Below are 17,407 nucleotides of genomic sequence, written 5' to 3'. Positions count from 1 at the left end.
AGACATTACTGACTTCCCATGATAGTAGTTGAGGACTTCCTTATACTACGTCCTCCTTCCTTCTCCCTCCATTCCTCTCAGTATGTTTATCATTGTAATTAATACTTGTATCTATATTGTTATGACTATAAACACTATTTATTTTGAGCCAAGTCATGTATTATATTTACTTTTTTTTTTTTAAGATTTTATTTATTTATTTGACAGAGACACAGTGAGAGAAGGAACACAAGCAGGGGAAGTGGGAGAGGGGAGGAGCAGGCTACCCGCTGAGCATGGAGTCAGACGCGGGGCTCGATCCCTAGACCCTGGGATCACGACCTGAGCCAAAGGCAGACACTTAACAACTGAGCCACCTAGGCACCCCTACTTCCTGTTTTTGTACAACAAAAATACCTTTTCATAATTTACTTTCTCATAGAGTTAAAAATTACCTAAATTTTTATTTACTTAGCAATTTGTGTACCTAATACCAATCCATTAATTTAACAAATATTTACTGAATGCCTACTGTGTGCCATTATTCTTGGTGCTTGGGATGCAACAGTGAACAGACAATCTATACAAACTAGACAAAGAAAAAAACTAGAACTAGACAAAGATTCCTTCCTTTGTTGGGAGATAAGCAATAAACATAATAAAGACGTAAAGTACATAGTATGTACTTTATCACAAAGTGATAAGTGCCAAGGGGAAAAGAAGAGCAAAAGAGTGTGTACTTTATCACAAAGTGATAGGTGCCAAGGGGAAAAGAAGAGCAACATAAGGGGAACTGGGAATATTGGTGCAGGCATGGGTTATAATACTAAATAGGGTGATAAGAGTAGATCTCATTGAGAAGATGACATTTGAACAAAGATTAATACTCCTCCCAATGTTATTTTCCATATAGCCAAATGCCTTGGGTATTTTAACACTCCATTTTTCCCAGTGGCTTTCCTTCTTGGAGTCCTTTGTGTGCTCCCTGCCAGGACCATGGACTCTAGAGGCCTGCAGCACAGTTCTTGTCCGGGGATTTCTCTTGGCCACTTTCCTGGGTTGGATCAGCTGATTCCTGGATCCTACATCTTCCTCTGACTTGGTTCATGCCTCTTTTTGACGGAGTAAATGCTTCTATAGCTTCCTGAGAAGGTACACGATGGGAGAAAGAAGTATTGAGAACATGGATATCTCAAAGTACTTTTATTTTTATTCACTTATTTTTTTAAAGGTTTATCCATTTTAGAGATGCCTGAGCAAGGGGAGGGACAGAGGAGAGGGAGAGAAGCAGCCTGCCTGCTGAGTACCGAGCTGGCCATAGGACTTGATCTCATGACCCTGAGACCATGACCTGAGCTGAAACCAAGAGTCAGATGCCCAACTGAGTAAGCCCTCTGAATAAGCCCAACCGAGTAAGCCCAGCTAAGTAAGGCACCCCTCAAAGTACTGTTAACCTACTCTTACAGCTGATTGAAAGTTTGGCTCAGTTTAGAAATCTAGGCTGGAACTCCTTTATCTTAGAATTTTCAAGGTATTATTGCACTGTCTTTAAGCTGTCAGTGTTTCTGTTGAGGAATCATTGATGCTTGTGATTCATAATTCTTTAAGTGATCTTTTTTTTGGGGGGGTCTCTGAAAACTTTCAGGATTTTCTCTTTATTCTGGTATTCTGTAATTTTATGATGATGGGTCAGGTCCTGGCATGGGTTTTTTTGTTTTGTTTTGTTTTGTTTTTTTGGCACTTAGTTTGGCAATTTAGTGAGTATTTATTCTTCAATTCTGGGAAATTTTCTGACATTACTGCTTTGATATTTGATTGAAGTAGCTAAATTGGTCAGCTGCAACCCAAAAGAGGAGAACTTTGATTCTTTATGTTTGATCATGCCATAGTATATAAAACCCTTAAAATAATGAGGTATTTATTTGATAGGCAGGTATTATTTTTTTCTTTGTAAAAATTAATCACATAAAAGAAGAATATTTTTGTTTCTTTTTTTCAGCTATTGGAACATAGAACAAATACCTATGATGGAAGGTCTTCTTTGTCATGCTCTTCTCATTCATTTTAATTTCTAAGGTTTAGTAGTTTGTCCTGCACCCGTCCACCCTCCACCTCCCGCCCCCAGCTCCTTGCTGCTGGGGTGGAAAGCCTCTAGGAGACTGCAGGTGTCATCTTCTCACTCTCAGGTCTTGGTCACCTCGGCTGCCCTTTCACCTTTCTTTGTCTTTCTCATATTTCTTCTCAAGTATTATATGTTCTGATGAAAAAAAGGTCACATAACAAAATTCACCATTTTAACCATTTTAAAGTTTGCAGTGCAGTATTGTTTAGTATATTTACAGTGTTGTGTGGCCATTGCCACCATCTAATTCCAGGACATTTTCATTGCCCCCCTACAAAGAAACCCCATATATGTTTAAGCAGTTACTCTCATTTCTCCCTCCTTCCAGTTCCTTGCAACCATGCCTCTGCTTTCTGTCACTGTGGATTTGCCTATTGTGGACATTTCATTTGTAAAAAGGATCATACAGTCTGTGGCCTTTTGTGTTTGGCTTCTTTAACTTACAATGTTTTCAAGGTTTGCTCATGTTATAGCATGTATCAGTACTTTGCCAATGCTCTTAAATCAGCCTCTGAGTATTTTTCACTATCCAGAGAAAAGTCCTGCATTTGTTATCTTTATTATGATTTTGATACTGGCCTTTCATTTACCTTTTCACAGAACATTTTTTTTGGCTACAAGGTGATGTTAAATAATTTTAATTTTTAAGTATACATTATTTATTTTTTAGTATGCCAGTACTGAGGTCGATGGAGAACATTACATGACCCCAGAAGACTTTGTGCAGCGTTATCTTGGACTGTATAATGATCCAAATAGCAATCCGAAGATTGTGCAGCTCTTGGCAGGAGTAGCTGATCAAACCAAGGATGGGTAAGAACCTTTATACATTTTTTGAAAATGAATGTTCTGCAATATCTTACTAAAAAATAGTAAACCCTAAGGTTGCCTATGACCATCTGGAATTTATAAACTGTAACTTTTTCTTAGAAGTTTATAAAAAGTGTCACTTGCTGCCATTATCAAGGATTTGGCATAACTAGCATTTTTTTCTTGTGTGTGTTTTTTTTTAAACTGTATTTTATATTGAATCTGAACAGAATGGTTTTTAGATAACTAAGTGTATTTCTTTCATTCATACAAAAAATATTGAATACCTACTATGTTTTAGACAATGTTCTAAGGCCTAGAATTACACCAGTGAGCAAACTGATAAATGCAAAAGCAACATACAAATTTAAAAGTAAACTAGAGCATGTTAGGTTACAAGTGCTACGAAGAAGAATAAATCAGGGAAGAATTTAGAGGGTGATATTTATTCGTCTGTTTACTCATTTCTTTGACAACCATTTATTGAAAACACCATTAGCCAGGCCCTGTCGCACCTTAGTAATATAAGCATAAATAAAATGGGGTTCTTGGCCTTAAGAAGAAACTCATGGCCTAGTGAGAAAGAGGATACATAAACAAAGAAAATAATACTTTGGGAAGGAGGTGCTATAATAGAAGTATATGAAAGTTACAAAGGACACCCAGAAAGCAGGGTTAACTCTGTTTTGGGTGATCAGGACAGCATTATGGATGAGGTGATACTTGAGTGAAATCTGGCAAGATGAACGGAGAGTTGCTAGTGGTCTGATAAGTAGGGAAGAGAGTTCTAGGAAAGGGAACAGCAGTGGTGTGAAACATCAAGGAGAGTGTGCATGTGTGTGCCTGCATGTGTATGTGTTTTGGGGAGTGACATTGGGGAAGTTGTATTGTGTGTACCTTGGCTGTGGTGTTGCTTTGTTGCTGTTGGAGTTGTGGCTGGAGTGGAACTGGGAACTTTATGTGCTAAGGTTTGACTGTGTCCTGAAGGCACGTGACTTAGTCTTGGAAGTATTTTTAGCCTGGCAGTGTAGGGGTGTGTGCAGACACAGAAATAGCAAGGCGCATTTTACTGCAGCGTCAGTTTACTCAGGGGGAAAAGCTCACCATTTTTATATTAAAATCAAATATTGTACTACAGAGCAAATGGATTATTTTTATGAATTTCAAAGAGAATTTTGTCGTGCTTTGTGAGTTCCAGGCTACATCCTCAGGCCTTCAAAGGCCCAGGTTCTTTCTCCTACTTGTAGAGGTAGTTGTGTGAAAAACTGGTCAATGAGGAGTTGTTAAAAGATATTTATATTACCACAGAAATGATCAGATTTTTAGAAAAATGGTAGGTTGGAGTAGGGCGAGACTTACATGCAGTGAAATACATTTAGGAAACTACTGTAGTTGTTAAACTAGAAATGTTGGTATCTGAGTTGATATTCAGCGTTAGTATTTTATTTATTTGTGTTTTCCCACAGAACCTAGTATAGTGCATTAGGTCTGCTATGAGTATTTTCTATCTTAAATAAAGATTTTATATAATTTATCAATAGTAGATATTGGGGAACTTACATACTTTTTGTGGCTTGCCTCTAAAAAAGTCAAACTGGCTGGCTCAGTTAGTAGAGCATGAGAGTCTTGATTTTGGGGTCATGGGTTCAAGCCCCACACTGGGCATAGAGATTACTTAAATAAGTAAATAAATAAATTTCAAAAGATTCGTCAAATCAGCTGATAAGTTACTATGGGGTATTCAGTCATTGGATTTCTCAGTAGTGATTAGGCAATAGTATGTATGAAAGGTATTTTTAATCAGAATTCAGTCTTCAAAATTTTTAAAGGTAACATACACATTTAGATATTTTAGAAATTATTAGAGTATTTATTGTCATTAATTTGGCCTGAGACCTGCTTTCAGAGTACCCGTATCTTTCCAGATGCTTCGTTTGTGACCATCTGCTCTGGTCCATCTCAGTAGGTGTATTTTTTTTTTTGATGCTTCATGTGGTTCTCCCAGACTCAGTTGCATCGTTAATGTGGTTGAGTGGAACCAAGGGTTTAAGCTGCCACAGTAGATCAAAGATGGGTTTTGGCTAGTGAAGTGTATCAAATAATGTTGATAATGTTCACTTAAAAACAAACCTGTTTCTCTTTGTAAAAGGTAAATCTTTTTTCCCTCTTCCCTTCAACAGTAAATCTTTTTTATTTCAGATTTTATTTTATTTATTTTTAAAGAATTTATTTATTCATTTGACAGAGAGAGACACAGCAAGAGAGGGAACATAAGCGGGGGAGTGGGAGAGGGAGAAGCAGGCTCCCCAAGGAGCAGGGAGCCCAATGTGGAGCTTGATCCCAGGACCCTGGGATCATGACCTGAGCCAAAGGCAGATGCTTAATGACTGAGCCACCCAGGTGCCCCTATTTCAGATTTTAGAAACTTTTTAATTTTCCGGTTTTCCTCTCTTTGGAATGAGTCAAATTGGGATTGGGTAGGAAATCTGATGCCAAGAGTTAGATCCTAAAAATTAAATGAGTTTATGAAACATTAGATTATTTCTAAAAGCAGAGAAAGGTGGAATTTTCTAGAAGCGCAGCAATTCTTTTTTTTTTTTTTTTTTTTTCTTTAAGAGAGGGAATAGGACAGAGGGAGAGGGAGAAAGAGAATCTTAGGCGGGGCTTGATCTCACAGCCCTAACTAAGATCATGACTTGAGCCAACCAACACCCTGAAACACAGCAATTCTTAACCTTGTATTCATGGCTTGTCTTCAGGGGTTCCTGAACTTGCTGAAACATAATACAAAAAGAGTGAATTTATATCTGCATTTTTCTGGGGAGAAACCCTAGGTTTTCAGGAGGGGGGTGTCTATGAATTCAAAAAAGGTTAGATATCCTGGTTAATGTTTCTTTAATACTTGTAATTCAAGAGAATCAAAAGCTTTGATATTGTTTAATTTATTCCAAGTAGTCAGCCCTTGCTCGTTTAACATTTAAGGAAAATGAGATCTAGAGAGGTTGATTGATTTGCCCAATAACACAAAATTCTCTTAATTTTTAGTCCATTTTCCTTCTTATAATCTTTTTTTTTTTTTTAAGTGTTCTTTATTCCCCCCTACTTTCTGTTTCTCACTCCTTTATCCAGAGCAGTGATGAAAGAATAGAGTATTGCAGTTGGTATTTCTTTTTTTATAGCCCTGGGAGATACTCCTTGGTTTTATTGTAGGTTTTTTGTTTGTTTGTTTTTAAAGATTTTATTTATTTATTTGACATTGAGAGATACAGTGAGAAAGGGAACACAAGGAGGGGGACTAGGAGAGGGAAAGCAGGCTTCCCGCTGAGCAGGGAGCCCAAAGCAGGGCTCCATCCCAGTACCCGGGGATCATGACCCGAACGGAAGGCAGACGCTTAACCGACTGAACCACACATGCTCCCGCACCTTTTTTTTTTTTTTTTTAATATTTTATTTATTTGAGAAAGAGCATATGAGTGGGATGAGGGATAGAGAGAGAAGCAAACTCCCTGCTGAGCAAGGAACACAATGCAGGGCTCAGTCCTGGGACTCAGGGATGATGACCCGAGCCGAAGGCAGAGACTTAATTGACTGTGCCATGTAGGCAACTCTCTATTGTAGTTGTTCGATGAGAATCTTATAGGTACAGATAATTTGAAATAGCATCACATAACATTGTTTATAATTACCCAAGACCCAATCTCAATTAATAGAACTAATATAGGCAGGTCTAAGTGATTTAGTTAATAAATAAGTGGGAAAAGCAGGTTTAAGAGTAGTGAATACCATACCTTTTTGTGCTCTGGACTCCCCTGCCCCCTGTTCCATGTTTTCTTAACATGTAAACTGCCCGTTTTCCTCTTCCCCATTCCCTTTGCTCAAATAGATAGTCAAATAAGCAGCAGTGGTTTTGATATAAGAGTTCGCTGTGCAAAGCCATGTAGAAGCAACATTATGTGGTATAAATAGCATGATGGGTTGTCTAAAAGTAAAGGCCATTAGCCAAGTATTTGTGAGATTGTGGCTTAAACTTTGAAAATGGGGTTGTATAATGAAAAGCAAAATCATTTCATGCATCAGATGCAGATTTTGGGAACTATTATTGTGTGATCTGATCTTAAATGTTTCGACAGTTGCTTGTTTGAAACTAACTTCTGGAATTGTAGTTTCTATATTTAGCTCTAGTCGGAATTTCTTCTGGAGGCTCTATTCTCCTCTAATGTATAAAACTATTATTTTCTCTCTGTTTTTCACAACTGTTTTCCTTTAATGTTCTACATACATAAAATAATGTATTTTTTTAAAAAGATTGATTTTAAAGACAGGGAGAGAGCTCTGGGTGGCTGGGAGGTTGGGGTGATAAGGAGCAGAGGGAGAGGGAGAGAGAAACCCAAGCAGACTCCCCATGAGTGCGGAGCCAGATGCAGGGCTCCATGTCACCACCTGAGATCATGACGCAAGCCAGAAGGAAGAGTTAGATGCTTTACTGACTGTACCAGCTGGCGCTCCAAGAGTTAAAAGTATTCTTCATGCATATAGAAAAATCTTTTATGGAGAAATCTTGGTTGTTCTAAAAATTACAAAATTAACATATTAATATTACGAAATTTGATTAGTTTCCATTTGGTAAGTTTAAAAGGAACTTTGTAGAAAAATTTTAAAACATCCAATTCATAAAATACATTATTTCGGAGTTATAATGTGAATATATGTTTTTTGTAAAAAGTCAAGCAGTATTTATGGTAAAAATTGAAGGTGCCCCCTCATCCTCGTTAAAAGAAAACAAACCATTTATTAAAACCATTTATTAAAGTATGAACTAAGCAATGGTTTCTTCACCCCAGTTAGTGGCTTGTGGTTTGCATTTGTTCTGCTTAAGTCTTGGTTAGGACCTTCTAACAATAGGGAATTCTTTGCAGGATATGGGGAGTAGAGCCTTCAAAATTATTCTGGAACATGTTTGCTTCATGTTCACAGATAAATAGGCTATTTCTTGCTTTATGAAAAGTACTGTTACATTATCATGTGGTATAAAATGCCTATGGGCTAAAAATTGATAAGGGGCATATCAGAGAGACAAAGTGGTCCATGCCCCACACCCCCTACTTCTTCCCAGTATTTTATACTGAAAATTCATATGTTCAGGAAAGTTGAAAGAATTTTACCATGTGCACTTATATACCTACCATATTCTACCATTAACATTTTTCTATGCTTCCTTTTTCATATATCCCTCTATTTTTCTGTCCATCATCTTATTTTTTCACATATTCCAAAGTAAATTACAAACATTGATACTCTTTAAATATTTCAGCATGCATATTATTAACTGGATTTCAGTATTTGAGTGATTTCTTTAGATGTAAAATTTACAGACAGTGACAAATATAAAACTTAAAGGTACATTTGCAGAATTTTGATAAATACATAAACCTGGGTAATTTCAGGTGACTTTTTTATTATATTAAAATATATGTAATAAAATAAAATATATATTGTATTAAAATATGATAAAATAAATATAATAAAATATATACTAAAATAAAAATACATAACAAAATAAAAATATGTAATAAAATATATAATAAAATAAATATATATAAAATAAAAATATAATAAAATATAAAATATAAAATGTATAATAGACATAAATATATATAATAAAATAACAAAAATATATAATAAAATTAAAATATATAACTAAAAGTATATAAAATATGTAAAATAAAATATAATAAAAACAAAATATATAATAAAATATATAATATAATACATTAAAATAAAATATAATAAAATATATAATATATAAAATAAAATTAAATGTAAAAATAACATATAGATAATATAATATAGATAATAAAAAATGCAATACATTTTAACTATTTTTAAGTGTACAGTTCAGTGGCATTAAGTACATTTATATTGTTCTACTACTGTCACCACCATCCATCGCCACCAATTTTTTCATCTTCTCATACTGAAACTCCATACCTATTAAACAGTGAGTTCCTGTTTTGTCCCAGTACCCAGCCCTTAGTAACCCCTATTCTACTTTCTGTTTTTAATGAGTTTGACTATGCTAGATATTTCATATAAATTGAATAATGTAATATTTGTCCTTTTGTGTTTGGTTACTTTTGCTTAGTCTTTTGTTTTCAAGATTCACCCATGTTACAGCATATATCAATCAGAATTGCATTCCTTTTTAAGGCTGAATAATATGAAGTGACTTATTTTTAAGTTGCTGATGGTTTTGTGTTTCTAAGATTTATTTATTTGAGAGAGAGAGGCACAAGTGGGGTGGGGAAGGGCAGAGGCAGAGGGAAGCGGCTCAAGTAGGCTTTGTGCGGAAGGTGGTTGGGAGGGGTAGTGGTGGCTGGATCTTACCACCCTGAGATCAGGACCTGAGTTAGAGGCTTAGCTGACTGCGCCACCCATGGGTCCCTGCTTTTGTATTTCTTAACTAACCTTTCTCAAAAAAATTGCTCTATGTAACAAAGGTACCTGTGAGTATTGAGGATTGGTTATGTATTCCCCTAATACCTTCTCTCTCTCTCTTTTTTTTTTTCTTAAGATATTATTTATTTATTTGACTGAGTGAGTGAGAGAGAGAGAGACAGAGAGCAAGCACAAGCACCGGGAATGGCAGGCAGGGGAGAAGCAGGCTCCCCGCTGAGCAAGGAGCCTGAAGTAGGGCTTGATCCCAGGACCCTGGGATCGTGACCTGAGCCCAAGGCAGAGGCTTAACCCACTGAGCCACCCAGGCGCCCTCCCCAATACCTTCTTAACCAACTGAGCCACCCAGGCACCCTAAGAAATGTAGATATTTAGAGTCTGCAGACTTTATATTTTAGACAAAGGTCTACTTAGTGGGAAACCTACGTGGGGGTCCACAGGTATGGAGTTAGATAACCAGTGGGCCCTGGTCTTGTGAAGAGGCAGCTTCTGCTTTGGCTCCAGGGAGCTGTGCTACTTGGGAGAGAAAACTGTTGCCCATGCTTGCAGTTTAATAAGAGAAACCAGAAAACTGGATATTTGTGTGAAGTACTTAAGATTTCTTAATGTTGGCAACTAATGTAACTAAAACAATTATACTTTGCATGCCAAAGAAAACATGTGTGGTCCAAATTCTGTCTGCCAGCCAACTGTTTATAACCTTTGCTAGTTAAGGAAAAAGTCTTTTAACTTTTCTCCTAAAAACAGTAAGTCGTGCTATTGAGTATAAAATGTGTTTGAAAGCTACATATTCTGTATTTCAGGGTAATTGTATTTTTTTTAATCTTTTTTTTTTTTTAAGATTTTATTTATTTATTTGACAGAGAGAGATCACAAGTAGGCAGAGAGGCAGGCAGAGAAAGAGAGAGGGAAGCAGGCTCCCTGCTGAGCAGAGAGCCTGATGCGGGGCTTGATCCCAGGACCCTGAGATCAGGACCTGAGCCAAAGGCAGAGGCTTTAACGCACTGAGCCACCCAGGAGCCCCAGGGTGATTGTATTTTTGATTTCGATTCCTGAGGCTGTTTCAGAAAAGCCAAGATGGATTTGTTTTTTAATCCATTGTCAGCCTAGTTACTTTTTTTTTTCTTAACATTACTCTTATAATCAAAAGAAATAAGGTAAATAATAAAAATTTCAAACATTTCAGAAATACATACTGTAGAAAATGAAGGCCTTCTCTAAGTCCCCCTTTATATCATTATTTCACTTGTGTTATATAATCTTATTAAAACCACATACCATTCATTGCTTTTTCAGGGTGTGTGGATGATGATACTTGATATGTTATAACTTCATTTGTTTTTATTGCTCTAGAATTTCTGTAATGATAACTACACTTTTGAGTTTTATCATAGTTTTTATAGTACACCAATGCATAGAGTGTATTATGACACGTGACCTGTAAACAGTTTGATTATTATTCCTCCCAGGATTCATTAGGTATTCAAGCTCCTAATTTCACCAAAGATTCTTCATCAGGGGCGCAGTGAGGTCATGGTCTTTAGTGTCCTGAACAATACCACCACAAGGCCTTTTCCTCAATAAAGGGAAAAGGCATAGAATATACACCATTGCTTTGGATATGATGTAACTTGTATAAATTAAACATATTTCAAAGTATTTTATTTAATAGAAGATGAAACTTTGAATGTAAAATATGTCTTTGATGAATGGGACCATAAAATAAAATGTAAATTGTAGTCATTCCTAATACTGTGTTGAGAAATATGGCTCTCTAAAAAGTCTTGTATTCTGAATTGAGTTTATTTAAGAATATTTATAAGTTCCTATCCTGAATCAACACTGTGCTCTGTGACAAGCTTATCTTCTTGCAGGAAATTAGACTTTATTTTTTATTTTATTTTGTTTTCTTAAGAATTCTATTTATTTATTTGTCAGAGAGAGAGAAAGACAGCACAAGCAGGGAGAGCAGCCAGCAGAGCTGGCAGTGGGAGAAGCAGGCTCCCTGCTGAGCAAGGAGCCCAATGTGGGACTTGATCCCAGGACCCTGGGATCATTACCTGAGCTGAAGGCAGACGCTCAACTGACTGAGCCACCCAAGCATCCTGGGCATTAGACTTTAAACAGTGAATTACATAATTACTTCAATAAAAGTTTTACAAGGGGCTCTGAAAATGTACAGTGTGTTGCTCTAGGGGTGTGAAGGGTATATAAAGTCATCTGGGAATTCTGAGACAGTTCTCTTGAGGAAACGATACTTGAGCTGAGCTATGTAAAGATGGGTACAAATTAAATGGACGAAAGTTTGGAGATGGTGGGATAATTCCAAGTAGAATGAAATGCTGAGTGATGGTCCTGAGTGAAAGGAGCATGGATTAAAAATGAATGTGTTAGGGGCGCCTGGGTGGCTCAGTCGTTAGGCAGCTGCCTTCGGCTCAGGTCATGATCCAGGAGTCCTGGGATCAGGCATCGCATTGGGCTCCCCACTTGGTGGGAAGCCTGCTTCCCCGTCTACCACTCCCTCTGCTTCTGTTCCCTCTCTTGCTGTGTCCCTCTCTGTAAAAAAAAAAAAAAAAAAATGAGTGGGGTGGAGTGCAGAAAGCAAGGGGATGGTGTGCAGAGATCAGATCCTGAGGGGCTGGGAGACATTAAAGATTAGGTCTGCTCCTTTCTGTAGTGTGACTGTAAATGTGTTGCCCAAACCAGGCCATTTGAGAATAAAAGTCAGCACCATTAATAATATAAATAAGTAAATAAATAAGTGTATGTATTATATATTTATAAAAACAGATTTTTATAATGCTTTTACTTCGATACTAGTCACTTCCCAATGTACCAACAGGATGTGGAATCTTTGCAGCAACCTTGCTGTGAAAGATGACTCTACACTAGCATATACTGACTCTATGATAAGATCATTGAAGGTGGGGCGCCTCGGTAGCTCAGCTGGTTAAGTGTCTGCCTCCTGATTTTAGCTCAAGTCATGATCTCGGGGTTGTGAGTGTGAGCCCCAGGTTGGGCTCTGTGCTGCGTGAGGAGCCTGCTTGAGATTCTCTCTCTGTGCACCTGCCACTCCCACTCATGCCCCCCTCCCCCCAAAAAGATCATCGAAGACAATTTTAGTGTAATTTTGGCCACTGGCTAATTTCATAACCCTGAGTATTCTAGGACTCAATATGTTTTAGTTTTCCCCCCTTTTGTTTTGAATTTTCCTTTAAAAAATGTTTTTTCTTTAAACATTTTTTTTTTACATAGGCTCCATGCCCAGCGTGTAGCCCAGCACAGGTTTGAATTCATCACCCTGAGGTCAAGACCTGTGAGCTGAGACCAAGAGTTGGATGCTTAACTGAGCCACCCTGGTGCCCCTAAAAAATATATTACCAACATTTCAAACATAAAAAACAAACTGGTGTAGTGAATTCAATATCCTCATCACCAAGTTTTAGTAATTATTAAAATAATTATTAAATTAGTATTATTTATGCCTCTTTCCACTCCTTCATCCCGTGGATTATTTTGGAGTACTTCCAGATGACATATTTTGTTTGTAAATATCTGTGTATGTCTCAAAAAGATAAGAAAAATTACGAAAGCAGAACAAACCTCATCAAAAACATTAACATCAATTTCTTAATATCATCAAGCATTTGTTATACAATTATTATCATTTACTAATTTTCTCATAAATTAAAAATTTTTTCTTCATTTAAATCAGAATCCAAATAAGATCTGTATCTTATAACTAATTACTATATCTTTTAGGTCTTTAACGAAGTTCTCCTCCATATTTTCTTTCAAAATTTTTAAAAAAAAATTTTGTTTTCGTTTTTTTGCAAGTACAGAATGTTCATGCTACAGTTTCCTCCAGTCTGCACTTACGCTGATTGTGTTTCTGTGGTGATGTTTAACACGTTCCTTTGTCCTTTGTATTTTCTGTAAATTGATTACATGGAAAGCAGTGGGTCTCAACATGGGTGTTGGCAATTTGCAGTTTGGTGGGTAGAGGCCAGGGTTGCTGCTAAACATGATACATTGTCCAGGAGGCCCCCACAACAAAGAATTATCTAGCTTAAAATGGTGCTGTTAAACACTATGGTTGAGACTCTATGATCTAGAGACTATCAGCTTCAGGTTTAATTATTTTTGGTCTAGTTCTTTCTCTTTTTGTGATTTTAGGAGTGATTGCTTATTGCCCAGGTCCATTCATTTATTAGGGATTCACGAAAGGGTAGTATTCTAATTCTATCATTCCTTCCTTCTTTCTTTATTGTCTGGAATACCTCTGTAAAGAGAAACTTCCCTTTTTTAATTATTTGGTTATCCCCTATAGCATATAGTAAAGACAGGTTAAATGCCTGATATTTTCTTTTCTTTACCAACCAGTAACATTTTATATATTATTCCAGGTTGATCTCCTATCAAGAGTTCTTGGCATTTGAATCTGTTTTATGTGCTCCAGATTCTATGTTCATAGTGGCTTTCCAATTGTTTGACAAGAGTGGAAATGGAGAGGTGACATTTGGTAAGGAAAAAAAAAGATTATAAGTGATAAGTGAAGTCAGTAAGGCTGGTTCAGTCTTTAAATGCTAAATCTAGTAACTGCGTATAGATTGCTGCTTATTTAGGAGCTAGTCAATAAGTGAAGTATTAATTTCCTGAAAGAATTACATAGATAAAATTAAAATGGTGTATTTCCTTCGAAACTTTAGACTATTGCAAAAAAGTAAGGAATCTAAGAATGCCTTTGCTCATTGAGTCATTGAAACTTTACATTCCTAAAATAGGTGGTATAAAATTTTCTTGTTCTGGGCTAGCCTGGGCAAAATTCTTTATGAAACAGACTGTGAACAACATGGAATAATCATGTAATTCTTTAAGGAATTTTTGGGTAGAGAGTGCAGAGCTTTTCAATAGTAGTCTGGGAAATTGCTGCTCTGTCATTGCAGCACCAAGAGTGGAACCGAAGGAGGGAGTTAAGAATAGTTAGCATTCTCTAAACCCCCATTATAGATTTTTGATTTTAGGAAACAAGCCTAGTAAGTTGAAATTGAAATCTGTATTAAATGTAAAATTGATATAAACCCTTTGGTAGACACATAATTTAGCGCAATGTCATTGTTTGACAAGCATATAAACTAGAATTTCTATCTGTAGCCATGTGTTAGTTTTTAAAGATGCTTATTTGTGGAAATTAGTTTGTGTTTAAAGTATCTGCGAATTTTTCTGACAACAGGCTTTTCAATGGAAACAATGCAGTGTTTTCAAGGATCTTGAACTCTCTTCCCTTTTTTTTTACATTTACACTTTTTATTATAGTAAACACATAAAATCTTAACCATTTTTCAGCATACAATTCAGTAGTGTTGAGTATATTCATGTTGTTGTGAAACAGATTTCCAGAACTTTTTCACCTTGTAAAGCTGAATTTTAGCCCTTTTATGGTGTGAATTAGCATCAATATGTGGTAGAAAAACTCTTGAAAATCAGGCTTTCCCTGACTATAGTGCTAAATATTTATTTACTGCAGTATTTGTTATATAAAAAACATCTTTCAGTTAAAATCAAAGGAAGAAGTATCACTGCCATGGAAATAATGATGAGGAAGTATAGGTATTCAGAAGGACCAGTGGTACCTTTACTTTTATTTTAGTGGGCACATTTTCTAGCTTGGCATTGACCTTTTCCTTTTGCCCATTGACACTGTTATTTTCTGTATAAGAAGATTTTCCCAAATAAACACCAGTGCAGACAGAACTCCTCCGGTTTTTGCATTTGTCTTGGCATGCTGCCTGCTTTGGTGCAAGCTCTGGCCATTCTTCTTCCTAAAGGCTGACTTTCCCCAGAAGTACCTAGATTCTGTAGTTTGAAGTATAAAACCTTTATCATGTCATCATTCAGTATTAACCTAGGACCACTAATAATGCTGCATTTTCTATTTTCAGTAGGTATCACACATCCTCACATGTCTCACTTTCAACTGTTGTGCAGCAGTTCTTGGGAAATACTTTGATACAAATATCTGCATTAGGGACAGCATACCTGTGGTTCTATCATGTGTCCATTGTTTAAGAATTAGATTTCAGAAAACCAAATTGTGGTTTCTTTTGTCCCTCCTACCTTGGTATCTTGGTTTTTTGTGTCTCCTCCATTTGCTTTTCCCAATTTTATTTTAAAAAGCAAGTTGCTCAAGTCACTTCATCCAATAGAACAATAGAGACTCATGCCAGTGTTGATTAGTAGATTAATTAACTAATGAAATAGATGATTTCAAATAAGTGTTTATAAACACATTTTTTTCATGCAACTGAAAGCTTGGAGTTATTAGATCCCAACTTTAGCATTTTAAAGATCTTTGTTTTCCCCCAGAACATGATGTAAGAGTTAGAATTTTAGAAAATATAATTAAGATTAAAAGCCAAACAAATCACTTTCCATTGTTATAACACCTGATATGAACTGAAGAACATATAAATCCTCCAAAATTCTATTTTCATTCTTCTGCTAATCTAGAGATAGGAAGATTCTTATGGAATAATACACAGCTGAATGCCCTTTTCAACATTGTTCTTGGAGTCCCTGGCCAGCTGGATGGTTGTCTTGATGTTCACATATTTCCTGAGACTCTGACCATTTTCCTTTCCTGCCTTGCCTCCCTAGTTTTAAGGATCCATTTTGGACAAATTTTCTTAAATAAAAATTATAATGAAGGCGAGAAAGTTTAGTTTTATATTCTTAGGAGGAAAAGCATTGAAACTGTTACAAATGCCATTTAACGAGATTTCTAAGGCCTACTCATTACAGGCTGTTTTCAAGACGACAGAATTTCAGCATAAGGAAATAATTAACTTGGAGTTTATTTTTATAGGATTTTGGATCTGTGATAAAGGTCAGTTTTCATGTTTGTATCCACTTAATAAAATGAATTATGCTTATTTTAAAATAAATGCTAAAGTAAAAGGAAATTTTAGATCCATAATAACTCTGAATTCTTTTCAACTAAATGGCCTTATGTTTTCTAGTTTGGAACTTGTTTATAGTTTTCTCTTGAGCACATCAGGAGAGAAAGGTGGGAGAGAATATTGGATGTCAGGTGTAATGGAGTGGAGAAAACTGTTATGCCATTGATATCTTGTGGACTATGATGATGTTATCTGTGTATTTGTATATATTGTTCTCATCTATGCTTTTGTTTTTTGAGATATGTTTTTTAATACACATCAGATTAAATACTTAAGCTGTGTGCATTTTTTAGAAGTATTTATATAAATAGAAATATTGAACAACCTTTACTTGAGTGCTGGAAAAATTTTTATTTTTTTAATTTTTAGAGATTCCTCTACTTTGGGGAGAGGACTTATATTGAGACTTTGGTTATCCATTTCAGAATATGCAAGCTCAGGAGAGGGTTCTGGAGTTTTTAAAAGAGTGAATAAAACCATTAGTTGTTTCCTCTTTGTTCTTCCAATAAAACTTCTAATGCATGCTATGGATAATTACTTACTGGTTTGTGTATCTGTTACTGCCTGGTGTCATGAGCCTTGTAGAGGCTGCTGCATGCCTGGTGTTTGCTAGATACATTGCAAACTTGCCTTGGTCTCTCTGCCAGCCACTAGTGTACTGGATATTCTGCTCGGTAGCATTAGGTTGAGGTAACCTACATAACCAGTATATACTACCTTGTGTTGTCAGTAGCTGTCATGCATTCGTCCCACATTTAAAAAATCAAAGCCTATTGCTTTAACAAAGATGTAATCCTTCTAAAAAAACGAAACCCAAACTCCTATTGACTAATAAATGAATATAAGATATGTTGCAGAGTCTAAGTTTTCTACTGAAATCTCACCAACATTGTGTTCCAAACTGCTTGCCTAGGAATGGGAACTCTCCAAAGTAAATTTTTTTCAAGGGCCTATCTTCATTTCCCTACTGTAAAACCCTCAAAAAGCAGAGATTCCTTTTGATTTTATACTGTGTTTCATTGTCATTAGATACAAGAAATAAATATGTGTTCCATTTGTGCCTCTTTTTCCATGAAGGGAAGAA

The 17,407-nt window shown here is 36.1% G+C and overlaps 1 protein-coding gene across 4 annotated transcripts in view; it reads left to right on the top strand.

The window, feature by feature from the left end:
* Window positions 1-17,407, top strand: part of SLC25A12 (solute carrier family 25 member 12) — a 193,097-nt gene that overhangs the window by 111,196 nt on the left and 64,494 nt on the right. For 2 of the 4 annotated variants that reach the window (XM_032880454.1, XM_032880451.1), the window contains exons 3-4: window positions 2,772-2,914; window positions 13,771-13,886. In XM_032880454.1, coding sequence (XP_032736345.1) covers window positions 2,772-2,914; window positions 13,771-13,886 — 259 coding nt within the window. Of the gene's footprint in view, window positions 1-2,771; window positions 2,915-4,836; window positions 4,874-13,770; window positions 13,887-17,407 lie in introns of those variants that run through there. The other 2 variants (XM_032880452.1, XM_032880453.1) reach the window with 2 other exon arrangements.

This window comes from Lontra canadensis, unplaced genomic scaffold, assembly GCF_010015895.1.
Source record: "Lontra canadensis isolate GAN:19392208 unplaced genomic scaffold, GSC_riverotter_1.0 scaffold69, whole genome shotgun sequence".
NCBI lineage: Eukaryota > Metazoa > Chordata > Mammalia > Carnivora > Mustelidae > Lontra > Lontra canadensis.
This window is presented reverse-complemented; position numbering and strand designations above follow the sequence as displayed.